We start from the raw sequence: 26627 nt of genomic DNA on the forward strand, positions 1-26627 counted from the left end.
ACAGGCAGACCCTGATATTTTTATTGTATCTGAGACCTGATTAACTGATGAAACCCTGGACTCTGATGTTGCTACGGATGGTTACAATGTGTTCAGGGCTGGTAGGAAAGGCAAAGGTGGTGGTGTTTCTATTTACACAAAGAATCTTTCTGTGTCTCTGTTAAAGGCTACTTCCTGTCCTAAACTATTTGAATTGTTGGCTTTAAGTCTTCAGTTGTACAAACTCAAGAATAACAGGTATCGGAATCTATCGTCCACCTTCTGCCAAGAAGTGTGTACTAAACGAACTCACTGATTGAATTGCCATTTTCATTACCCCAGAGGTGTCGATCACTGGAGATTTTAATCTTGCATGGAGAACGCAGGATGCTGAGTGTCTAAATTATTTTTGTACTAATCTAAATTTGACTCCGCTGATTACAAAGCCCACACGTCCAAACTTAAAGGACCCTACAAAGTCGACTTTGACCTCATATTTACAAATACTCCAGAGAAATATGCTGGGAGTTGGGTATTTGCTTTGGATATTAGTGACCACTGTCCCATTGCATGTGTCAGGGATATACGGATGCCTCGATTCAAACCTAGTTTTATCAACAAGATACATTTCAATGAACAGGCCTTTTATTTTTGACCTTTTATTTTGGTGACTTTGATTGTATTGCATCTATACCTGACCCAGACTTGGCTCTGAACAACTTCTCAAATGTTTTCAATTGTATTGTAGATAAACATGCTCCCTTTAAAAAATGTGAATACAAAATCGATCTTGCCCTTGGTTCAGTCCAGAGCTATCTTAAGTTCTATAAAACCGAGATGCTGCCTCGGCCAAAGCTAGGTTCACAGACTCGGGCCCAGACTTGCAGTCTTTTAGGCGGTTGAGAAATCTGTGTAAAATTAGTTTTTTTTTAAAGAAGAAAAAAAGAAGCAAAAGTGTATTAACATAATCAGATATCTGAATGTAAAGGGAACCAAGCTCCATTTTGGAAAGCTGTTAATTCACTGAAGGGTTGTATCTCCTCTTCTCTCCCCAATAAATGAATTTAGATTCTGTCCCTATTATTGACTAAATTGATATCATTAATGCATGTAATCACAGTTTTATCTCTGCAGGCTTTATATTTGAATGTATTTTCAAGCCAGCTCTTGAAAAGAGTAGTTTGGATGTAGATGGTGAAAGTTTATTGAATGGTACTGAAAATGCTAGTCAGGAGTTCTCGTTTCGGAAATTCACTGATAAATAAGTCATAGATGCTTTGTTAACATTAGACCCCAAAATAATCTACAGGGGCTGATCATTTGGAGCCTTGTCTGCTTAAGTGTGCAGCACCCCTTATTGCTGGCTCAGTAGACCACATTTTTAATTTAACATTGTTATCAGGAAGTATTCCAAAAGCTTGTAAATCTGCATATGTGCTGACACTCCATAACGGTGGGGACACAAAAGATCTTGACAACTATTGCCCCACTTCAAGACTCATTGTTTAGCTAAAATTCATGAATCCTTGGTTCATGTACAACTTTGTTCCTTTTTATCTGATAATTGTATTCATATAAACCAATCTGGGTTTAGGCCTGGGCATAGTACTACCACAGCAACCACGCTAGTTGTTGATCTTGTCAATGTCTTCGATGCTAAAAAGAGCTGTGCTGCCTTGTTTATTGATCTGTCAAAGGCAGTCAACACTGTTGATCATTCTGTTTTGCTGAAGAAATTATCAAGCGTAGGCCTGGGATATAGAGACTTTTTACAGTTTTAGAATTATCTTAGTGACAGAACTCAGGCCATCTTGATCGATGGGGTTAAATCAGAATTTCTTGATTCAAAAACGAGTTCCTCATGGTTTGATTTTGGGTCCATTATTGTTAACTTTGTATATTAATGAATAGGACACACTTAATTATTTTAGCATTCATCTCTATGCAGATGACAGTTTTGTATTCCTGTGCCACCTCAGTGCAGCAGGCCATTCGTGAACTTCAACATGACTTTGATTCAATTCAGAAATCACTTGCAGATCTTAAATGAGTGTTAAATACAAGTAAAACCAAGCTCATGCTGTTCTCTAGGTCACGAAATGTTGACCCTAAGGACCTGCATATGTGCGCTATAAATGGAGCACAAATTGAGCTTGTTTCTCAATATAAGTAACTGGGTGTCTGGATTGATGACAAGTTATCCTTTGTAACGCATATACAAAATCTGACTAAGAAGCTAAGATCCAAGATTGTTCTTTTTATATCTAAATGAATCATGCCTTAGTATTAAAAATAGGAGAAAGATTGTTCAAACAACACCTCTCCCTGTATTGGATTTTGGTGAAATTGTTTACATGCATGCGGCAACCTCTGTTTTTAAAACCCTTCCGCAATACATTTTATCACAGGGGACAATTTTAGGACTCATTGTAGTCTGTATAAAATGTGTGATGGACCTCTCTGTCTGTAAGAAGAGCTCTGCATTCTCTTTTAGTTATTTACCAAGTAACCTTAAAGAAATTCCCTCCGTATATAACTTCATTAATTAAGATAAGAATCATAAGTTACCAAACCCTTTTACAGGAATAGTAAGCAGCTACAGATCCCTTCAGTCTCCACAGATCTGGGGAAATCGTGTTTGGTTTTTGCCCCTAATTTGTGGACCAATAGAAAGAGTTCACTGCAGCTAGATGTGATGGTGCCACTCAGGCAGTTTAAATGATTGATTGAGGACCTCTATGTAGTTAAATGTGATTGTTTTTATTAAAATGTTTATTTTTGTTAATTGTGTGCTGAATTGTTTTAATATTCTGTTTTTATTGTAATATGTACAGGGCTCTCTTGTAAAAGAGATTTTAATCTCAATGTGACTCCCTGTTAAAATAAAGGTTCAATTTAAAAAAAGACAAGCATGGTTTTATCCACAAAAACTGTTTGCAATCACAAGTTCCAGAATATTCTCTTATTCTTTTGTGATTTCTTTACTATTCTTATCAATCACTGTTTACTTTTAAAAAACAGTTAAAATTGGAAAAACAAAGAAACGGAAAGCAGTGCAGCACAAAAGGCAGGCGTCCGTCTTTAGAATTATTACCATTACAGCTTTCAAACTTTATTAGCCATGTGCTCTCATCAAACAGCATCCACCATGCCTCTAGACTGCATCTCTCCCTGTGGGCAGCTGTCTAGAACTACAAATGACAGGGTTTAAAATGCACCGAGCTCAATTTACAGGATCACTTTATTCTTCATTCAGCATCATTCTTAAAATAGTGGTGATCCTAACTGACCTAAGGCAGGGAATTTTTACTAGGATCAAATGTCAGGAATTGTGAAAAACGGAGTTGAAATGTATTTGGATAAGGTGTAGGTCAACTTCCGACTTCAACTGTAGGTAAAGCATATGGAAAACATATAGGAAAGAAAATGTTTCTAAAGGCATGCACTATCATTGTAACCTTTTACCCCTTCTAGAAGTGTCCAGCACAAACGATACAATTTGTAGTTTCTACTAGTGTTAACAACTCATAAGACATGTTTGTTTGAAAATGTAGAATGCTTCACTGTTCCTCTCCCAAATGCTCCGCTGCATGTTCCTCAAACTTTTGTTGTCTACAGAGCTTCAGGCCTATAGAAAGAAATTAAAATGGAATCAAAACCCTTACTTAGGCCAATAAGAATAAACGTGTGTTGTTAATAGCTGTCTTACATCACCTGCGGAGGTGGGGGACAAATTTGACCAAACCTACCTCCTCTCTTGACGATCGCTGTAAAAACACAAAAGGGGAGAGAGAAAATAACATTGAGCCATAACTTTAGCAATTTTATTGGTTGTTGCTGTTTTAATAAATACATTAGCATTTTATTGTATAGAATGTTGTGGTTGGATTATGATATAAAATAGAGAATAGTCTTCCTAATTATAACTTGATATCATTTAATCTGTTTTAAAGAGGTCATAAAATCTGGATAAGAGGACCCTTTAAACTTTTAGTCTTAAATTGTGTACATACCGTTCAATCTTGCGATAATAGAAACAGATTGACACTGACACGATGCCAATCCCAGCACAGCAGACCACTATGGATAAACAAACTCAGGTTGTTTTAGGGTGTTTCCTTTTTTGCTGTCTTTCAAAGAATTTGTAAAAATCCAAATAACTTCACAGCTCTTCATTGTAAGGGGTTTAAACACAGTTTCCCATGCTTGTTCAATGAACCATACACAATTAATGAACCTGTGAAACGGTCATTAAGACAGCTTACAGACTGTAGGCAATTAGGACACTGAAGAGGCATTTCTACTGATTGAAAAACACCAAAAGAATGATGCCCAGGGTCCCTGCTCATATGCGTGAATGTGCCTTAGGCATGCTGCAAGGAGGCATGAGGTCAGCAGATGTGGCCAGGGCAATAAATTGCAATGTCTGTACTGTGAGACGGAAAAGACAGCACTTCAGGGAGACCGGATGGACAGCTGATCATCCTCGCAGTGGCAGACCACGTGTAACAACACCTGCACAGGATCGGTACATCTGAACATCACACCTGCGGGACAGTTACAGGATGGCGGCAACAACTGCCCGAGTTACACCAGGAATGCACAATCCCTCCATCAGTGCTCAGACTGTTCACAATAGGCTGAGAGACTGAGGGCTTGTAGGCCTGTTTGTAAGGCAAGTCCTCACCAGACATCACCGACAACGTCGCTCACCTATGGGCACAAATCCACCGTCGCTGGACCAGACAGGACTGGCAAAATGTGCTCTTCATTGACAAGTCGTGGTTTTGTAAAACCAGAGGTGATGGTCGGATTTGCGTTTATCGTCAAAGGAATGAGCGTTACACTGAGGCCTGTACTCTGGAGCGGGATAGATTTGGAGGTGGACGGTCCGTCATGGTCTGGGGCGGTGTGTCACAGCATCATCGGACTGCGCCTGTTGTCATTGCAGGCAATCTCAACACTGTGCGTTACAGGGAAGACATCCTCCTCCCTCATGTGATACCCTTCCTGCAGGCTCATCCTAACATGACCCTCCAGCATGACAATGCCACCAGCCATACTGCTTGTTCTGTGCGTGATTTCCTGAAAGACAGGAATGTCAGTGTTCTGCCATGGCCAGCGAAGAGCCCGGATCTCAATCCCATTGAGCACGTCTGGGACCCGTTAGATCGGAGGGTGAGGGCTAGGGCCATTCCCCCCAGAAATGTCTGGGAACTTGCAGGTGCCTTGGTGGAAGAGTGGGGTAACATCTCACAGCAAGAACTGGCAAATCTGGTGCAGTCCGTCGGAGGAGATGCACTGCAGTACTTAATGCAGCGGGTGGCTACACCAGATACTGACTGTTACTTTTGATTTTTACCCCCCCCTTTGTTCAGGGACACATTATTCCATTTCTGTTAGTCACATGTCTGTGGAACTTGATCAGTTTGTCTCAGTTGTTGAATCTTATGTTCAAACAAATATTTAGACATAAATAAACGCAGTTGACAGTGAGAGGACGTTTCTTTTTTTGCGGACTTATATTTTGGTCTTGACATTCCCAACTCTAGTATCAAAAAACAACAACAGGTAATTGGTGTTTATTCAAGTTACACAAAACACCAAAAGTATATTTTAAAAAACAAAACACTACTGGTACATGGATACATACCAATAACGGCAATTCCACCAGGGTTGAGGGTACCAGAAATATCACCAGGGATAAGTTCTTCGGGGATACAAAATCATATTTGATTAAGAAATATGGTATTGATCTTTAGGTGAATATCACTTTCTATTTTCTAACACCAATGTTTTAAGATGTTTACCTGTTTCACGATCAGTCTTCATGGCTGGGCAGTCTGTCATTAAAACAGTTCATGATTATAAACATCAAACGAGGGAAGGGTATTTAAATTACTAATTTCTAGAATAACAAATCACATTTAAAAAAACAAAAGCCAATATGCAACTGTGAAGATACATTTCCCATCCTGACAGTTGAATAGTAATGTTATATCAAAACCTGTTTTGTCACATTTGCTTTAATTCACTATTGAGTCCGATTTTAGCCATATGCTATACTTACCAACCATAAAGATGTTTTTCAATCGGATGCCATCAACCTCCCAGTCGAGCGGCCCAGCTGCTTCCCAGCTGTCTGAGCAAAAGAGGGTTATATCTCTGATATCAGCAAGACACAAAACACAACTCCGAATCTGAGGAGGTGGTGCAGAGGTGGTGGAACAACTTGTGAGGTTTTCGATGGGGTTACTTCTCTGATACACTATGGTGTCATTCGATCCATATATTGTCTGCACTTTTGCACATCCGTCGTCATTGCAGGCTGAACAGCTTCCTGAGGTAACACGAAAAGGAGGCATGTATGAACAAAGGCAACAAGTAGGAACATTAAAATGAACACATTTGGAATATTATGTTTTCCTCAGAAGGTTGACCATATAGATGGATTTAACTTTAAAATCCCCATTACATTTTTATTGATGGATTTGAAAATAATGGTAAAATGCCACACAGCAAAACATCTGTGGTTGTTTAAAGCAGTACATATCTCATACAGGGTGGGAAAGAGACATAGGGAGAGGGTGAAACCGAGGGAGTGAGAGAATGACACTACTAGTTTCAACTGATCACACAGCCTCACTTACAGGAGTGTTCCTGAGAGCGAGTGTTCCACTTCCTGCATGTGTGTCAGTCAAGTTGAGCTCATTACATGACTGGCTGCTCTATCAATCTAAACACACATCAGAATGTATAGAGCTTTTCATTGCAAAAAATAAAGAGCTCACCATCAGAGTCTTGAAATAGTGTGGTGATGATTAAGAACTGAAGAAACACTGGAAACACAGGACATTATGGTTATTTTGTTTGTTTTCATTGTAACAAACACCAAAAAGCACCTATTGTGTTCAACATTATTGATTCCAACACAAGCTGGATTAGAACATTAATGGATTGAAAAAGTATCGTTAAGTATCGTTAAGTACTGCAGTGTACTGTTTGACAGAGTGATAGACTGTTACATCAACGTGAAAGAGAGGATGATTGCATTGGTGTTTCTCTACAAGTAGGGTGAGTCAACATGTCTTTTTCTACTTGCACGAGCACACAGAAATCCGAACCATGATATTTAGCTCACGTTAATTGGACTAAGTTGTTTTTTATATATTTTAGTTGTCACTGTATTAGACTATGCATAGGTGTTTTGATAAGGTTGAAGTTGAAATGGTGCTGGAATAGTGGATGCAGCTCCTGTTTTCTTTGTGACTTGTAACTCTCCGTGGTTCTAAATCAACAGTTTAGTGGTTAGACAATTTGTGAAACATTAACTTGCTTGACCATGCTCTAGATCATGTAGCTGTTTGTTATATGCAAAATGCTTGCGTTGTGGACTTCCCCGGACAGAGGTTGCTCTCTGGTCTTGTGATGAAACAAAGGTGTGTTTGAATTTGTTTCTGCCACTGTCTTCTTATTGTCTCGGCCTTAGGCCTATATATCACAGTCGCAAGGCATATGAACTAACAGGTTATAGAGTAAACAACGCAAGTATCACAACACATGGCTTGGCTTCCCCAGTGATTTTTACTCTCGCACCGCTACTGCAAACACGTAACAATGCAAGTGAAAGGAAAAATACATACCAGTATATGTCACATGCTCCATCCCAGCCCCTCTTCTTCTGTAAAAGGTCATTTTAATTCGTTGATGAGCTGCAAGTTCACTCACACACTGGGTAACAGGAAGTCGCTGGGTAACGGGAAGTGGGAGGCCTTTCAACTCCTGTCTTTGAGCCACGGTTAATTTAAGATTTGGGGCCTCTTCATCTCTTCTGTAGGTAGCAATGTTCCATTTTGCACCTCTCTTGTACCCCGTTACACCATCCATTGTTGCTGGGCCTTTCTTTGGAACCAGAGCTCGATCCAGAGTATGATGGTCGGGGATGAACTGCTTCAGCATCTTTTCCCGAGTTGGTCTCTGGTTCAAAGGCAGATATGGATTTGCTGCGTGCTGCTATCACCCCCATTTCAGATTGGTGATCCTTTTGAGGACTCATACATTTTCTTCACCACTGTAGAGACACAACCTGGGTGGGTAGATCTCTGGTCAGTCCCATGAGTGTAGAAATCATCCACTTGAGCATTTTTCTTAACATGACCAGAGATAACTCGATGATCCTCAGTGCTTTCAGATACTTTGCACGGGTAGATTAGCACAAGTAACAGGCACTCCTGGTGTCCTGTAGCTGTTGAGTCCTTTTATTCTCTCTGTTTTGCTAGGGATAGGCCTTACAAAACTGTCACTCTCAGCTTGATGTGGTGTTTTCTCAGGGTAATGATCAGTCCAGATGCTGTGCTGCATATCTGCTGAGAAGCCATAATAGAAAGACATTTAATCCATTTATCATCTGGGTTCACCTGCCATGGTCAATGCCAATCCATGATCTAAGCAAACATGTGCACACACAGACGAGTTATTTGTAGACTTACCTACTTTCCTGAGCATGCTGCAATGATCCACCTGTGGGGTAAATAAAAACAGTAATTATGAATCATTATCGTCACGTTGGGAAAACGTAAATAGGGGCCTGGGGAATATGATGTTGGCATAGTTAAATTCATCAGCCGTTAAATGCTTACACATTAATAATTACTGCCAAATAACGCCAAGAAAAATGAAACGCTACGTTTTTGTAGAGTATGAGTTGCGTTATGGACCTTGTGATGTCTGAGGACAGGTCTTTTTTTTCTTTACTAGGCTACTAACTATTGGAATTGTAAATGGCATGTCACACGTTATTGGAGTTACACGCGCCTTATCTAAACATTTTTTTTAACAGGTCTAGAGAAATAGCACAGGCTAATATAAATACAAAAGTCCTATAATAGCTTATATTTGTCCAATTACACACACTAAATAGGATAACGATTAAGCTGAATTAACCATTCATCTTCTAAAATGTGATAATCATAAATGATGTCCATGATTCACCTGGCAAAATGAAGTCGTATTAAAACTACGAGTTTAAGGCGGGCGAAACATTTTATTTAGTACTACCCCACGAAATACAGGCTATTCTGCACGGGCTAGACATTTTTTTTAATGTTCCGTTTCGGCTATGATTTATCAAACCATTCATCATTTATTCAAGATTTAGCTTAGCTACCAAAAGGTTTCGGCATGGAATATCTCTCCAATATTGGATTCCGTAATTGATTTATCTAGCAGGCTATTTACTTTTTTTCAGGCTTTCTGGGAGCCCCAGGCTATACCATTTATTGATACAGCGTAACAGCATTCATTGCAATTCTGACTGCCACCCGAGTTCATAGACATTGTTTTAAGAAAGACACCTTATAAACGTGTTATTTTATGACCTCGGCTTACACAAGCTGGAATTGAAAAAGTATCATAAGTACTGTTTGACAGAGTGATAGACTGTTTCATCAACGTGAAAGAGAGGATGATTGCATTGGTGTTTCTCTACAAGTAGTGAGTCAACATGTATTTTTCTACTTGCACGAGCACACAGAAATCCGAACCATTGACAGCCACATGATATTTTACACACGTTAATTGGACTAAATTGTTTTGATATCTTTTAGTTGTCACTGTATTAGACTAAGCATAGGTGATTTGATGAGGCTGGAATAGTGGAGGCAGCTCCTGTTTTCTTCGCGACTTGTGGTTAACTCCGTGGTTCTAGCCAAAAAAAACAAATAAATAGGCCTGTTTAGGCTATTCGATGCAGACTGAGACCCCTTCTGTGAAAATGTATAAACTTCGATTCAATTTTAATATGCTAAAATGGGATACTCGAGACAGCATTATCAAAGACTATGATAACTAACCCCATACAGTTTTCACCTTTCCTCCGTGACCGTATTATCGGAGAACAATTATCGGGCTTCTGCGCGCAACATGTCTACAAAGTTCAGAAATAGCTTGGCAGGCCTTACTCAGCACAACCGGTACCGTTAAAAAAACTCCGGCACCGTATAGGCTATTCCGAGCACAATAATGAACATTCAAATCATACAAGTTAAGTTAGATGATATATTTGAATGTAGACTTACTCAACTTTGTGATAATAATAAGCATTGTCGCGAAGTTTGAGTGAGCCCAGTACGTGTCCGGTGTAGCCTACAGTATGCTTAAACCGACTTTCAAGGAAATACACATGCTGGACTGGATAGTACCGGTATGATCCTTATATAAAGAGTAATTGAAATTTGAGAAACATCTCCGCCTGGTGTTTCAAATGGGCATAATAGGCCTATTCATATTAGCCTAAAAATAAAGCTGTATTACATAGAAAACCGGTTCTAAAGGGCTCTTCTACAGGGGCAAGGGTTCCTTCTCTTTGGAATAAAGGCTTCTAAACTTTGTTGAGTGAAAAGGTTCTACTTGGAACCATAAAGGGTTCTTCACCTTGGACAAGCTGAAGGACCCTTTATTGTTCTAGGTCGGGTGTTCCCAAACTGGGGTACGCGCAGTACCGTCGGGGGATCGCCAAATACAAATGTGATTCACATTTATACATGTATATATTTCACATCACATTTTCAAACAGTCCATTTCTATTTTCCAACGGGGCTATACATTTGGGTGTTTTTTTTCTTGCCTGAGTAGTCTCGGTTCATTACCCAAAAATAAAATTAAACCATCTAGTGTTCGGCGAAATGATAACAACACGATGTGAAATACAGGTAGCCTAGTCAAATAATTAACATTCAATCACATTAACCGTAACTCTCTTGTGGGAATTCCACTAAACGTCCGTATGTAGGCAAACGTAACTGCTGCTCATTCCGTTTGTTTGAAAATTAATAATAAAATAAAAAAGTAAGGCCCGCGTCCATAGATGCACATACCAGCTCTACTGGTAGTACTGCTACTACCAGCAGTACTACATCTGCACCTGTCTATGACACAAGTTGTTCTGCTTCCACAAGCACAAAATAAAGAATTCTTAGCACTTTACAAGGTACCTGTAACACCTAAAGATTTTGCAATTGTTTTAGATTACATTCCCTCAGGTGTTGCTATGTTATTCAGGAACATGTCAAGACCTGACCCTCAGAGCCTACCTTCTATTGACCCTGGTGACTCATCAGTAGGAAAGATTTGTTTCTCTTTTGGTCCATTCAACAACAGAGCGATACGATCCTTGTTTCAGCAGGATGTTGTATCTATTCTATAGCTTATGTCATGCCTTATTGGAATGGATTTATTGATAATATCTGTTGGAAAAAAGTTTGGATGTTGCCACAAACATACCTACTTGTTAACAAAATTAAGGAAGTTTCCTTTAAAATTATTCATAAATATTATCCTGCCAACCACTATATGAAGAAGTTTAAGGAAAACATCAACTCAAATTGCTCCTTTTGTAATGACCACCCAGAAACAGTTGTGCATCTGTAACGGATGTGAAACGGCTAGCTTAGTTAGCGGTGCGTGCTAAATAGCGTTTCAATCGGTTACGTCACTTGCTCTGAGACCTTGAAGTAGTAGTTCCCCTTGCCCTGCAAGGGCTGTGGCTTTTGTGGAGCGATGGGTCACGATGCTTCGTGGGTGACTGTTGTCGATGTGTGCAGAAGGTCCCTGGTTCGCGCCCGGGTATGGGCGAGGGGACGGTTTAAAGTTATACTGTTACATTGATGCTGTTGACCCGGATTACTGGTTGCTGCGGAAAAAGGAGGAAGGTCAAAAGGGGGGTGAGTGTAACGGATGTGAAACGGCTAGCTTAGTTAGCGGTGCGTGCTAAATAGCGTTTCAATCGGTTACGTCACTTGCTCTGAGACCTTGAAGTAGTAGTTCCCCTTGCTCTGCAAGGGCCGCGGCTTTTGTGGAGCGATGCTTCGAGGGTGACTGTTGTTGATGTGTGCAGAGGGTCCCTGGTTCGCGCCCAGGTATGGGCGAGGGGACGGACGTAAAGTTATTCTGTTACACATCTTTTTTGGCATTGTATGCATGTAAGAAAACTGTGGCAAGACATCAGTAGGTTTATAATTGAACACATTTATGAAGATTTTACACTATTGTGGAGAGATGTACTGTTTGGATTCTTTACATACAATAGAAATAAGTGGAATCATTTTTATGTAATTAATTTCATTATTCTTTTGGCCAAATTTCATATACACAAATGTACATTTACAAACAGAAAACCACATTTTCGTATCCTACAAAAAGAAATTGAACTGCATTTTAAGACGGTTAAATGCTCTAGTAACAAAAAAGCTGTTAGAATTGTAAGTATATGCATGTCCCTTAAGGTCCTTGTGTAATTGTAATGTGATATTGTACCCCCAAGCTCGATTGTCCATTGTTTGTAATCTATGTATGCTTGTGTTCCCGCATGTGCTTTATGTATTTATTTGTTGTTAATTAAAAAAATATATATAAAAAAACAAGCATATCCACTGCTAGCATCAGTAATTCTACATTTGTTGTTAGCCCAGCTAGCATGGACACTGACAGTTGTGAATCTGATGCAGCCGAGGAGCTACTGCCCCCTTACCTGGGAAAGCACCGAACAACAGACCGGGACGTTGGACAATGGAAGAGGCACAAATGTGATGAGAACTACATTTATTTGGGGTTCACTTATATTGGGAGTAGTGCCTTTCCTCAGCCACAGTGTGTTATATTTACTAAATTATTATCTCATAACTCGGTGAAACCTTCACTCTTGCGCAGACATTTAGAAACAAAACATGTCAATTTGAAAAATAAGCCACAGAAGTTATTTGAGCGAGAATTAAGATGACTTTTGAGTAGTAAGACATGTATAAAAGCAACAGATGCCATTAATGAGAAGGGGCTAGAAGCGTCTTATATGGTGAGCTACCAAGTGACTAGGACAGGCAACCCCTATACTATTATGGAGGACTTAATTGCTCCTGCTGCCACAGATATGGCTGGGACAATGCTGGGGGAAAAGGCCCCAAAAAATATAATGAGATAAGATAATGTCTTCATCAAACAACACTTTTTCATGACGCATCAGTGACGTGGCAGGAGATGTTTTGAAAAAAATCTGTTTTGCATACAAGCCAGTGAATTCTATGCATTAACAGCTGGATGAGTCAACAGACTTGGCGTGCCTGGCACAGCTCTTGGTATATATCCTTTATATTTATGGGGGGTCAATTAAGGAAGACATCCTCTTCTGCAAACCACTGGAAACTAGGACAACAGGAGAGGATATTTTTAAAGTACTGGACAGCTTTGTTACATCAAATGGACTTTGGTGGTCAAGATGTGTTGGCATCTGTACTGTTGGCACAAAAGCCATTGTAACAGATGTGAAATGGCTAGCTAGTTAGCGGTGCGTGCTAGTGTCGTTTCAATCGGTGACGTCACTTGCTCTGAGACCTTTGAAGTCGTCGTCCCCCTTGCTCTGCAAGGGCCGCGGCTTTTGTGGAGCGATGGGTAACGATGCTTCGTGGGTGACTGTTGTTGATGTGTGCAGAGGGTCCCTGGTTCACGTGTGGGCGAGGGGACGGTCTAAAGTTATACTATTACATTGATGCTGTTGACCCGGATCACTGGTTGTTGCGGAAAAGGAGGAGGTCAAAAGTGTGGTGAGTGTAACAGATGTGAAACAGCTGGCTAGTTAGCGTTTCAATCGGTGACGTCACTTGCTCTGAGACCTTGAAGTAGTGGTTCCCCTTGCTCTGCAAGGGCCGCAGCTTTTGTGGAGCGATGGGTAACGATGCTTCGTGGGTAACTGTTGTTGATGTGTGGTTCGCGCCCGGGTATGGGCGAGGGGACGGTCTAAAGCTATACTGTTACACCATGACAGGGAGACCTAGTAGAGTAGTAACTCACGTGCAAGAAGTTGCTCCCGACGTCACTTGGAAACACTGCAGCATCCACCCAGAGGCTCTTGCTGCCAAGAGACAGCTTGAAAGACGTTTTGGACACTACAGTGAAAATGGTTAACTTTGTTAAAGCAAGGCCCCTGAACGCTTTTACAACAGAAGTGTGCTGGTTATCAACGGGAAAAGTATTGACACATTTTTTTTTTAATTGAGAGATGAGCTTATAGCTTCCTTTACTGACCATAATTTTCACTTGTCTGACCGCTTGCACGCTTCAAGATTGCTTCGAACATGTGGACTGGGATATGTTCCAGGTAGCCTCAGACAATGACATCGACGTATACGCTGACTCGGTGAGTGAGTTTATTAGGAAGTGCATTGGAGATGTTGTACCCACTGTGACTATTAAAATATTCCCTAACCAGAAACCGTGGATTGATGGCATTATTCTAGCAAAACTGAAAGCGCGAATCACTACATTTAATCATGGCAAGGCAACTGGAAACATGACCGAAAACGAACAGTGTAGCTATTCCCTCCGCAAGGCAACAAACAAGCAAAGCGTCAGTATAGAGACAAAGTAGAGTCTCAATTCAACGGCTCAAACACAAAACTTGTGGCAGGGTCTACAGACAATCACATATTACAAAAGAAAACCGGCTCCGTTGCGGACATCGACGTCTTGCTCTCAGACAAATTAAACAGCTTCTTTGAGCATTTTGAGGACAATGCAGTGCCACCGACACAGCCCGCTACCAAAGATTGTGGGCTCTCCTTCAATGTGGCCGAAGTGAGGAAAACATTTTAAACGTGTTAACCCTCGCAAGGCTGCCGTCCCAGATGGCATCCCTAGCCGTGTCCTCAGAGCATGCGCAGACCAGCTGGCTGATGTGGTTACGGACATATTCAATCAATCCCTATCCCAGTCTGCTGTCCCCACATGCTTCAAGATGGCCCCATTGTTCCTGTTCCCAAGAAAGCTACGGTAACTGAACTAAATGACTATCGCCCCGCCCCGTAGCACTCACTTCTGTCATCATGAAGTGCTTAGAGAGACTCTAGTCAAGGATCATATCACCTCCACTCTACCCTACATCCACTCCAATTTGCTGTGCAACTGGGTCCTGGACTACATGACGAGCCGCCCCCAGGTGATGAAGGTAGGAAACATCTCCACCCCACTGATCCTCAACACTGGGGCCCCACAAGGGTGCGTTCTCAGCCCTCCTGTACTCCCTGTTCACCCATGACTGCGTGGCCATGCACACCTCCAACTCAATCATCAAGTTTGCGGACGACACAACAGTGGTAGGCTTGATTACCAACAACGACGAGACTGCCTACAGGGAGGAGGTGAGGGCCCTCTGAGTGTGGTGTCAGGAAAATAACCTCACACTCAACGTCAACAAAACTAAGGAGATTGTGGACTTCAGGAAACAGCAGAGGGAACACCCCCCTATCCACATCGATGGAACAGTAGTGGAGAGGGTAGCAAGTTTTTAAGTTCCTCAGCATACACATCACAGACAAACTGAATTGGTCCACTCACACAGACAGCATCGTGAAGAAGGCGCAGCAGCGCCTCTTCAACCTCAGGAGGCTGAAGAAATTCGGCTTGTCACCAAAAGCACTCACAAACTTCTACAGATGCACAATCGAGAGCATCCTGGCGGGCTGTATCACCGCCTGGTACGGCAACTGCTCCGCCCAAAACCGTAAGGCTCACCAGAGGGTAGTGAGGACTGCACAACGCATCACCGGGGGCAAACTACCTGCCCTCCAGGACACCTACACCACCCGATGTTACAGGAAGGCCATAAAGATCATCAAGGACAACAACCACCCGAGCCACTGCCTGTTCACCCCGCTATCATCCAGAAGGCGAGGTCAGTACAGGTGCATCAAAGCTGGGACCGAGAGACTGAAAAACAGCTTCAATCTCAAGGCCATCAGACTGTTAAATAGCCACCACTAACATTGAGTGGCTGCTGCCAACACTGACAATGACACTGACTCAACTCCAGCCACTTTAATAATGGGAATTGATGGGAAATGATGTAAAATATATCACTAGCCACTTTAAACAATGCTACCTTATATAATGTTACATACCCTACATTATTCATCTCATATGTTACATTTACATTTAAGTCATTTAGCAGACGCTCTTATCCAGAGCGACTTACAAATTGGTGCATTCACCTTATGACATCCAGTGGAACAGCCACTTTACAATAGTGCATCTAAATCTTTTAAGGGGGGGGGGGGGTGAGAAGGATTACTTTATCCTATCCTAGGTATTCCTTAAAGAGGTGGGGTTTCAGGTGTCTCCGGAAGGTGGTGATTGACTCCGCTGTCCTGGCGTCGTGAGGGAGTTTGTTCCACCATTGGGGAGCCAGAGCAGCGAACAGTTTTGACTGGGCTGAGCGGGAACTGTACTTCCTCAGTGGTAGGGAGGCGAGCAGGCCAGAGGTGGATGAACGCAGTGCCCTTGTTTGGGTGTAGGGCCTGATCAGAGCCTGGAGGTACTGAGGTGCCGTTCCCCTCACAGCTCCGTAGGCAAGCACCATGGTCTTGTAGCGGATGCGAGCTTCAACTGGAAGCCAGTGGAGAGAGCGGAGGAGCGGGGTGACGTGAGAGAACTTGGGAAGGTTGAACACCAGACGGGCTGCGGCGTTCTGGATGAGTTGTAGGGGTTTAATGGCACAGGCAGGAGCCCAGCCAACAGCGAGTTGCAGTAATCCAGACGGGAGATGACAAGTGCCTGGATTAGGACCTGCGCCGCTTCCTGTGTGAGGCAGGGTCGTACTCTGCGGATGTTGTAGAGCATGAACCTACAGGAACGGGCCACCGCCTTGATGTTAGTTGAGAACGACAGGGTGTTGTCCAGGATCACGCCAAGGTTCTTAGTTCTTATATGCATACATATACTGTACTCTATATCATCTACTGCATCCTTATGTAATACATGTATCACTAGCCACTTTAACTATGCCACTTTGTTTACATACTCATCTCATATGTATATACTGTACTCGATACCATCTACTGTATCTTGCCTATGCTGCTCTGTACCATCACTCATTCATATATATTTATGTACATATTCTTTATCCCCTTACACTGTGTATAAGACAGTAGTTTTGGAATTGTTAGTTAGATTACTTGTTGGTTATTACTGCATTGTCGGAACTAGAAGCACAAGCATTTCGCTACACTCGCATTAACATCTGCTAACCATGTGTATGTGACAAATAACATTTGATTTGAGGTGAAATTGTGTCATTTCTCTTGCGTTCATCGCACGCAGAGTCAAGGTATATGCAACATTTTGGGCTGCCTGGCTCATTGTGAACTAATTTGCCAGAATTTTACGTAATTATAACATACATTGAAGGTTGTGCAATGTAACAAGAATATTTAGACTTAGGGATGCCACCTGTTAGATAAAATACAGAACGGTTCTGTATTTCACTGAAATAATAAACGTTTTGTTTTCGAAATGATAGTTTCCGGATTCGATCATATTAATGACCAAAGGCTCGTATTTCTGTGTGTTATTATGTTATAATTAAGTCTGATTTGATAGAGCAGTCTGACTGAGCAGCAGCAGGCCCATACTCATTCATTCAAACAGCACTTTCGTGCATTTTGCCAGCAGCTCTTCGCAAGCACAGCGCTGTTTATGACTTCAAGCAAAGGGGAATAACTACTCCAAATCTAAAAGCGAGTCACGTTTGAAACAGTATTAACGCACACCCAGCTAATGGCTGGTGTAACCAATGTGAAATGGCTAGCTAGTTAGCTGGGTGTGCGCTAATACTGTTTCAAACGTCACTCGCTTTTAGATTTGGAGTAGTTATTCCCCTTGCGCTGCAATGGCCGCGGCTTTTGTGGAGCGATGGGTAACGATGCTTCGAGTGTGGCTGTTGTCGATGTGTTCCTGGTTCGAGCCCAGGTAGGGGCGAGGAGGGGGACGGAAGCTATACTGGCAATACTATAGTGCCTATAAGAACATCCAATAGTCAAAGGTATATATGAAATACAAATGGTATAGAGAGAAATAGTCCTATAAATACTATATTACTTCAACCTAAAACCTCTTACCTTGGAATATTGAAGTCTCATGTTAAAAGGAACCACCAACTTTCATATGTTCTCATGTTCTGAGCAAGGAACTTAAACGTTAGCTTTTTTACATGGCACACAATTTTACATAGCACATATTACTTTCTTCTCCAACACTTTGTTTTTGCATTATTTAAAACAAATTGAACATGTTTCATTATTTATTTGAGGCTAAATTGATTTTATTGATGTTTTATATTAAGTTCAAATAAGTGTTAATTCAGTATTGTTGTAATTGTCATTATTACAAATAAAGTAGACCGATTAATCCGTATCGGCTTTTTTGATCCTCCAATAATCGGTATCGGCGTTGAAAAATCAGAATCGGTCGACCTCTACTTTATACCATCTATTGCATCTTGCCTATGCCGCATGGCCATCGCGCATCCCCATATTTATATGTACATATTCTTATTCCATCCCCTTACATTGTGTGTATAATGTAGTTGGTGTGAATTTGTTATATTACTGCACTGTGGGACTAGAAGAACACATTCTCAATGACAGCCTAGGAACGGTGGGTTAACTGCCTTGTTCAGGGGCAGAAAGACAGATTTCTACCTTGTCAGCTCAGGATTCAATCTAACCTTTTGGTTACTGGCCCAACGCTCTAAAAACTTTCTAGGGAGTTTTTCCTAACACCGTGCTTCTACATCTGCATTGCTTGCTCTTATTCGATTTTAGGCTGGGTTTCTGTATGAGCACTTTGAGACAACTGCTGAAGTAAAAAGGCCTTTACAAATCAATTTGATTGATTAAACGTAAATGTAGGACACTCCAATTAGTATATGTTACGTTTCGTATGGTGTGAATGTCCATCATCCATTTCGTATGACATGTTACGAATTGGAATTTGTAAAATATGTTACAAATTTGAAAAATATATGATTGATATATATATATATGATATAACAAATTTCTAATTTGTTGTGGCTAACATTAGTTAGGTGGCTAATGCTAACTTCGTCAACCATTTTGAAAAGAAGGTCGACGACATCCGATCCTCGTTTGCTAAGTCAAACGACACCGCTGGTTCTGCTCACACTGCCCTACCCTATGCTCTGACCTCTTTCTCCCCTCTCTCTCCAGATGAAATCTCGCGTCTTGTGATGGCCGGCCGCCCAACAACCTGCCCGCTTGACCCTATCCCCTCCTCTCTTCTCCAGACCATTTCCGGAGACCTTCTCCCTTACCTCACCTCGCTCATCAACTCATCCCTGACCGCTGGCTACGTCCCTTCCGTCTTCAAGAGAGCGAGAGTTGCACCCCTTCTGAAAAAACCTACTCTCGATCCCTCCGACGTCAACAACTACAGACCAGTATCCCTTCTCTCTTTTCTCTCCAAAACTCTTGAGCGTGCCGTCCTTGGCCAGCTCTACCGCTCTCTCTCAGAATGACCTTCTTGATCCAAATCAGTCAGGTTTCAAGACTAGTCATTCAACTGAGACTGCTCTTCTCTGTATCACGGAGGCGCTCCGCACTGCTAAAGCTAACTCTCTCTCCTCTGCTCTCATCCTTCTAGACCTATCGGCTGCCTTCGATACTGTGAACCATCAGATCCTCCTCTCCACCCTCTCCGAGTTGGGCATCTCCGGCGCGGCCCACGCTTGATTGCGTCCTACCTGACAGGTCGCTCCTACCAGGTGGCGTGGCGAGAATCTGTCTCCTCACCACGCGCTCTCACCACTGGTGTCCCCAGGGCTCTGTTCTAGGCCCTCTCTTATTCTCGCTATACACCAAGTCACTTGGCTCTGTCATAACCTCACATGGTCTCTCCTATCATTGCTATGCAGACGACACACAATTAATCTTCTCCTTTCCCCCTTCTGATGACCAGGTGGCGAATCGCATCTCTGCATGTCTGGCAGACATATCAGTGTGGATGACGGATCACCACCTCAAGCTGAACCTCAGCAAGACGGAGCTCCTCTTCCTCCCGGGGAAGGACTGCCCGTTCCATGATCTCGCCATCACGGTTGACAACTCCATTGTGTCCTCCTCCCAGAGCGCTAAGAACCTTGGCGTGATCCTGGACAACACCCTGTCGTTCTCAACTAACATCAAGGCGGTGTCCCGTTCCTGTAGGTTCATGCTCTACAACATCCACAGAGTACGACCCTGCCTCACACAGGAAGCGGCGCAGGTCCTAATCCAGGCACTTGTCATCTCCCGTCTTGATTACTGCAACTCGCTGTTGGCTGGGCTCCCTGCCTGTGCCATTAAACCCCTACAACTCATCCAGAACGCCGCAGCCCGTCTGGTGTTCAACCTTCCCAAGTTCTCTCACGTCACCCCGCTCCTCCGCTCTCTCCACTGGCTTCCAGTTGAAGCTCGCATCCGCTACAAGACCATGGTGCTTGCCTACGGAGCTGTGAGGGGAACGGCACCTCAGTACCTCCAGGCTCTGATCAGGCCCTACACCCAAACAAGGGCACTGCGTTCATCCACCTCTGGCCTGCTCGCCTCCCTACCACTGAGGAAGTACAGTTCCCGCTCAGCCCTGTCAAAACTGTTCGCTGCTCTGGCCCCCCAATGGTGGAACAAACTCCCTCACGACGCCAGGACAGCGGAGTCAATAACCACCTTCCGGAGACACCTGAAACCCCACCTCTTCAAGGAATACCTAGGATAGGGTAAGTAATCCTTCTCACCCCCCTAAAAAGATTTAGATGCACTATTGTAAAGTGGCTGTTCCACTGGATGTCTTAAGGTGTATGCACCAATTTGTAAGTCGCTCTGGATAAGAGCGTCTGCTAAATGACTTAAATGTAAATGTAAACATAAGCTAGATGGCTAACATTAGCCAGGCTTGGGGTTAAGCTTAGGTAAAGGGCTAGGGTTAGGGGAATGGTTAGCTGAAGTAGCTAAAAAGTAGTAAGTAGTTGCTAAAATGCTAAGCGTCAACCTTTTAGGTTTCTAGACATTCGCATTATACGCCCACCCATCTTTCGTTAAAGGGATCGTTATGGGTGTAAGATGGCACAGTGATGCCATCTGTTGGTAAATGTTCATTACTGCAACTCTTGTGTTTTACCGGGGTGCTTGAGATACCCGGATGTGTTGTGATGTACTGAACAAGACTGGTTACTCGCATCAATGCCTCTGTCTCGTCATTTAACATTCAAACAGGATACCATGGGATTTTGACAATGAAGGCCTTTATCTACTTCCCCAGAGTCTGATGAACTCAAGGATACCATTGTTATGTCTCTGCATCCAGTATGAAGGAATGTGGAGGTAGTTTCACAAGCCAGTGCTAACTAGCATCAGCACAATGACTGGAAGTCTATGGTATCTACTAGCATGCTATAAAAATGTATCCACAGTTCATCTGACTCTGGGAATGTAGATAAAGGGCTTTATTGACAAAATCTTGAAGTAACATTCTGTCTTATGCAGGGGTTGTAACCAAAAAATAATTTCCCAATCATTTCATTCTGAACAGAACCATTATAACCAGCAGAATACAGTTCTGAATCGGTTTTTAAACCTTTGAAATCTGATTTTAACATTAAATTACTACGGATAGAGCAGCTTGCTATGGAGTGGGGCAAGCGCTGGGTATCTAGTGATGAGATGCATTATCTGAATTAGGCTCAAAGAATTATCTGGGATCCTTGGGACATCCCTACCCCATTTGAAGTTTAACATTTAAAAATATTAAGGTAAGGGTTATGGTTAAGATTTAGGGTAGTGGTTAAAATTAGGTTAGGGTTTAGGGTTGGGACATTCCAAGGATTCTGGATAGCACTGACCTTTTGCATTTCAGATCGGCAAATCAGATCATGACTCGTGACTCGCTCCATTGAGAAATCAGAAACGTAGATTATGGACTGCTTTGCTAGCGCTGGTTGGAATATGTTCTGAGACTCCGCCGATAACATCGACAAGCTAACCACCTTCATAAGTGAATGCATCGGCGAAGGTTCGCTGCTCCTCCAATCAAAAGCCCTGGATAAACTAAAGGACAGGGCTACCGCACACAGGGCTATCACAGACAACCCTGAGGCTACGGCTGAGGATAGGAACAAGTACAATAAGTCCCGCTACGACCTCCACAGAGTCATTAAACAAGCAAAAATTCAATATAGGATTAAGGTGGAATCATACTACACAGGCACCGACGCCCGCCGAATGTTGCAGGGGCTTACAGTCCATTACGGATTACAAAGGAAGACGCAGCTATGGTCTACCCAACAATGCCTCTCTTCCAGAAAAACTCTATGCATTTTATGCATGCTTAGACATTAACACTGTACTGTGCATGAGGGCCCCCACCGACCCAGAGGACTGATCTCGCGCTTCGAGGCCGACGTGATTTAAGTTCTTTAATGAGATCAACACTGGCAAGGCCGTGGGCCGGAGAGTGTTCCAGGGCGAGTTCTCAGCGCATTCACAGATCAGCTGGAAGGCATATTCATGGTCATTTTCAACCTCTCCCTGTCCCAGTCTGTAATCCCAACATCTTAAAATGACTGCCATCATTCCTGTTCCCAAGAACTCTAAGGCTTCTTGCCACAATGATTACCACTCTGTGGCCCTCGCATCTAATCATGAAGTGCTTTGAAAGGCTGGTTATGGAACACACCAGCAGACACCCTAAAAAACTTGAACTGCGGATACTAGCAAGGTTTACAAAACACAATATACATCAAAGCACCAGCTCCCCCATCAAGACCTGCCTGCGCTCTCGGCCCTGCCTTGTATCAGTTTCTCTGCCTTATATCAGAGTCCCGGGCAGAGTTTAGCAAGCAGGAGCAGGTATGAGCAATTAGTTAATTATTTGGACATGTCTTTTCTTACAAGCTGTCCCACAGTTTCATCACAGTATGACACCAAATAAAGGGGCGTTAATAATTTAGGGGTGGGGCAGAGGAGAGGTAAAAAACACAGACAACTTGTGTTCTCTCATGTTTAAACCTGACACAGCAAGACAGCAGCCATTCCTGAACTAAACTGACTGAGGTAGAGGTAAGATTATTTAATTTTTTAAGATATAACCTGTATTTCCCATTTATAACAAGCATTAAGTTAATCGAATTTCCTTTTTAAAGTAGAACAAAGGAAATTGTGATTTTATATGAATATGTTGTATCAATATCCAATTAAATGTAAGTAGCTACTCGAGAGGATTGCAAATGTTATTGCCTACCATGAGGCATTAAAAAAACATGTATATCTGGTTTCTAGAGGTGTCAGCGTAATTTGCCCAATGTGGCCAATAGTGTAAAGGCAATGTCAGGAGAGCTGCACATTGCTGGGGGGGGTAAAGTCATTTTCATTCCTGTATATTTACAGTGGCTTCAGAAAGTATTCACCCCGCTTGACTTTTTCTACATTTTGTTGTTTTACACCCTGAATGTAAATTTATATTTAGATTTTTATTCACTGGCCTACACACAATACCTCATAATATCAATGTTTTTTGCAATAAAATAAAAAAATGAAAATCTGAAATGTCTTGTCAACTATTCAACACCTTTGTTATGGCAAGCCTAAATTAAGTTCAGGAGTAAATATATGTTTAACAAGTCACATAATAGGTTGCATGGACTGACTTTAAAACAATTACAGAGTTGAATGGCTATGATGGGAGAAAACTAAGGATGGATCAACAACATTGTAATTACTCCACAATACTAACCTAATTGACAGAGTTAAAAGAAGGAAGTCTGTACAGAGTAAAACATATTCCAAAATGTGAATCCTGTTTCAAGAAGGCACTAAAGTAATACTGCAAAAGATGTGGCAAAGCAATTCACTTTTTGTTTGGGGCAAATCCAATACAACACATTACTGAGTACCACTCTCCATATGTTCAAGCATAGTGGTGGCTGCATCATGTTATGGGTATGCTTGTAGTTGCAGCAGGACAATAACCTAAAACACAAGACCAGATCTACACTGGAGTTGCTTACCAAGAAGACAGTGAATATTCGTGAGTGGCCAAGTTACAGTTTTGACTTAATTAAATCTAGTTGCAAATCTATGGCAATACCTGAAAATGGTTGTCTAGCAATGATCAACAACCAATTTGGCAGTGCTTGAAGAATTTTGAAAAGAATAATGGGAAAATGTTGCACAATACATGTGTGGAAAGCTCTTAGACTTACCCAGAAAGACTCACACTAGTGACGCTTCAAGGCACGCCAACTCAGTGCTTGAGGTGTCACTACAGACACCCTGGTTCGTATCTAGGCTGTATCACATCCGGCTGTGATGGGGAGTCCCATAGTGCATAGCCCGCAATTGGCCCGGCGCCCTCCAGGTTTGGCCAGGGTAGGCCGTCATTTTAAATAAGAATTTGTTCTCAACTGACTTGCCTAGTTAAATAAGGTTAAGTGTTTGTTTTTTTACAAAAAATATAATCACTGCCAAATGCTTTCTACAAAGTATTGACTAAGGGGTGTGAATACTCTTGTTAATGAGATATGTATTTCTGTATTTCATTTTCAATACATTTTCAAAATTAAAAATGTTTTAACTTTGTAATTATGAGCTATTGTGTGTGTAGATGGGTAAGAATTTTGTACAATTTTATTCATTTTGATTTCAGGCTGTAACAACAAAATGTGGAATAAGTCAAAGGGTATGAATATTTTCTGAAGACACTGTACATGCTCATAGTTTAGCAATTCTCTCTTTTGCTTAAATAGCATGAGCTATGAATTCATTATTATAATGCGTTGTCACTCCCAAAATCAAATCTTTTCAAATAGTTGTAGTGTTGGGAACAGAAGTAGGGGTCACATTATATTTGATGGCAGGCCACAAATGGTCTCTGAAAGGTATTTACTTTTTCTTGATGGAGCTTTCCTCCTATACATACTTTATGTCTCTGTCTAATCTCCACTGAGTGTACAAAACATTAGGAACACCTTCCTACTATTAAGTTGCACCCTCTTTTGCCCTCAGAACAGGCTCAATTCGTTGGGGCGTGGACTCTACAATGTGTAGGGATGCTGGCCCATGTTAACTCCAATACTTTCCACAGTTGTGTCAAATTGGCTGGATGTATTTTGGGTGGTGGACCATTCTTAATTCACATGGGAAACTGTTGAGTGTTAAAAACCCAAGTAGTGTTGCCGTTCTTGACACACTCAAACCAGTGCGCCTGGCACCTACTAACATACCCCTTTCAAAGGCACTTTAATATTTTGTCTTGCCCATCCACCCTCCATTCATGTCTCATAAAAATCCTTCTTTATTAACCTGTCTCCTGCCCTTCATCTACACTGATTTGAAGTGGATTAACAGGTGACCTCAAGGGATCATAGATTTTACCCATGGTCACTTTTGTACACTCAGTGTATATTGTTACTATGCAAATGGATGACAACACAGGATGTGACTTTTTGTTTCTGTGCAGAGTATGAAATAACCTGTTTGACATCATTTTACCCCGCTGGCATAAATAGGGTACTGCGCTATCAGGAATCTGGGAGTGCCTCAATTGTTGTTGGTTGGTATTGAATGGATTAGAATACCAGTTTAGAATTAATAGAATTTCCAACTTAATATGTGAGAAATTGGTAGTGTCCGAATAACTATCCTACATACTATGTACTCATCGTTGCATAATATTTAGCACGTACCATTTAGTAAAAAGTATGTCACGGCTGCAACGCAGGCGGGACCGAGTGCAGCCTGATGGTAGCTCATTTCCAATTTGATTAATTTCTGTAAACTCGGAATAGAATAGAATAGGAATGGAGTTATAGGCCTACTCAGTCTGCCTAATCACATTCGACCCCATAGCCCATACAGCATCTCTTCTATTTAAAAAGGACTGAAGACAGAGAAATATAATTTGGTTCCATTTTAACATATTTATTGGTGAAACCAAATAGCCTAGTACACATAGCAAAACACTTCAAATGTTCAAATCGAAAGGCTATTGCACAGGAAAAACAAGGGATAGTCGGGTGCATCGCAAATTCAGAACCGCGTGACAGCAACATAATAAACTAAAGCACAGATCATTGAGAACGAGATCAGAATGACTGCTAAGGCTTGATCCATAAAGTAAATAAATAGGTAGCCTAGCCTAAACTTAAACAAGCCATATGTTCAAATCAAAAGGCCTGGTTCAAAAATGACATCAATAACACATCCACATCCCGAGTCCCCGGTGCAGGCACATTCAGAAATCAAACGATGCTTTAGTAGGCCTATTTAGTTTAAACATCTCAGAGGAAGGCCAAGCGAACAATAACTTTTCAATGACAAAACAGAAATCCACTTTGGATTAAAAAATAAATAAAACTTCTGTTTTCAAAGAAGTAGCCTACGATGCAATACTCGTGATTATTTTAAGGAAAACAAAAACTACTTAGCTTACATTTGAACACCACCACAGAACCTTCGCTATTTGGCATCTTCACAATTAAGTAGCCTCATTTTGTTTGGCTATTTGAAGAGACCTGGGGCCTTTCACTCGCAGCCCACCTCTTCCAATTCATTGTGGAATAGTGTGCATCGAATTTAAACCATATTCGATTTTCAAAAATTCACATATTAAAACATTCGATTTTCTCATACTGACAATGCGTCATGCGCGTTGTTTCCCGCTATTCGTTGATTCCGCTAGGGCATCCCCACCCATATCATGTGGTGTAAAGTAACCTACTTAAGTAAAAATACTTTCAATAACTACTTAAGTAGTTATGCTGTATTTTTACTTTACTT

At 41.8% G+C, this 26627-nt stretch overlaps 2 protein-coding genes across 7 annotated transcripts in view; one reads left to right on the forward strand and one right to left on the reverse strand.

Annotated features, from left to right (window-relative positions):
• Positions 1–26627, forward strand: part of LOC118367392 (serine/arginine repetitive matrix protein 1-like) — a 44912-nt gene that overhangs the window by 4812 nt on the left and 13473 nt on the right. The window contains exon 1 of one of the 3 annotated variants that reach the window (XM_035750814.2): positions 22795–22910. The exons of 1 other annotated variant lie outside the window; for it this stretch is intronic. The gene's annotated coding sequence lies outside the window, so the exon portion shown is untranslated. Of the gene's footprint in view, positions 1–22794; positions 22911–26627 lie in introns of those variants that run through there. One more of the 3 variants, XM_052494193.1, reaches the window with a different exon arrangement.
• LOC118367394 (uncharacterized) lies at positions 2719–26538 on the reverse strand. Of its 4 annotated transcripts, none has more exons than XM_035750828.2 (10): positions 26281–26538; positions 8469–8499; positions 7623–8342; positions 6771–6818; positions 6050–6319; positions 5790–5822; positions 5633–5689; positions 3993–4059; positions 3729–3746; positions 2719–3607 (listed from the first exon to the last, which is right to left on the reverse strand). In XM_035750828.2, exons 3-10 carry the CDS (start codon positions 7936–7938, stop codon positions 3592–3594), a joined length of 825 nt encoding a protein of 274 aa, XP_035606721.1. In that variant the 5' UTR covers positions 7939–8342; positions 8469–8499; positions 26281–26538; the 3' UTR covers positions 2719–3591. The 4 variants fall into 4 exon arrangements, with proteins under 4 accessions (XP_035606721.1, XP_035606718.1, XP_035606717.1 ...); XM_035750825.2 differs by having other exon boundaries at positions 7623–8345; XM_035750824.2 differs by lacking the exon at positions 26281–26538 and adding an exon at positions 10056–10193 and having other exon boundaries at positions 7623–8345.

This window comes from Oncorhynchus keta, chromosome 34 (genome assembly GCF_023373465.1).
Source record: "Oncorhynchus keta strain PuntledgeMale-10-30-2019 chromosome 34, Oket_V2, whole genome shotgun sequence".
NCBI lineage: Eukaryota > Metazoa > Chordata > Actinopteri > Salmoniformes > Salmonidae > Oncorhynchus > Oncorhynchus keta.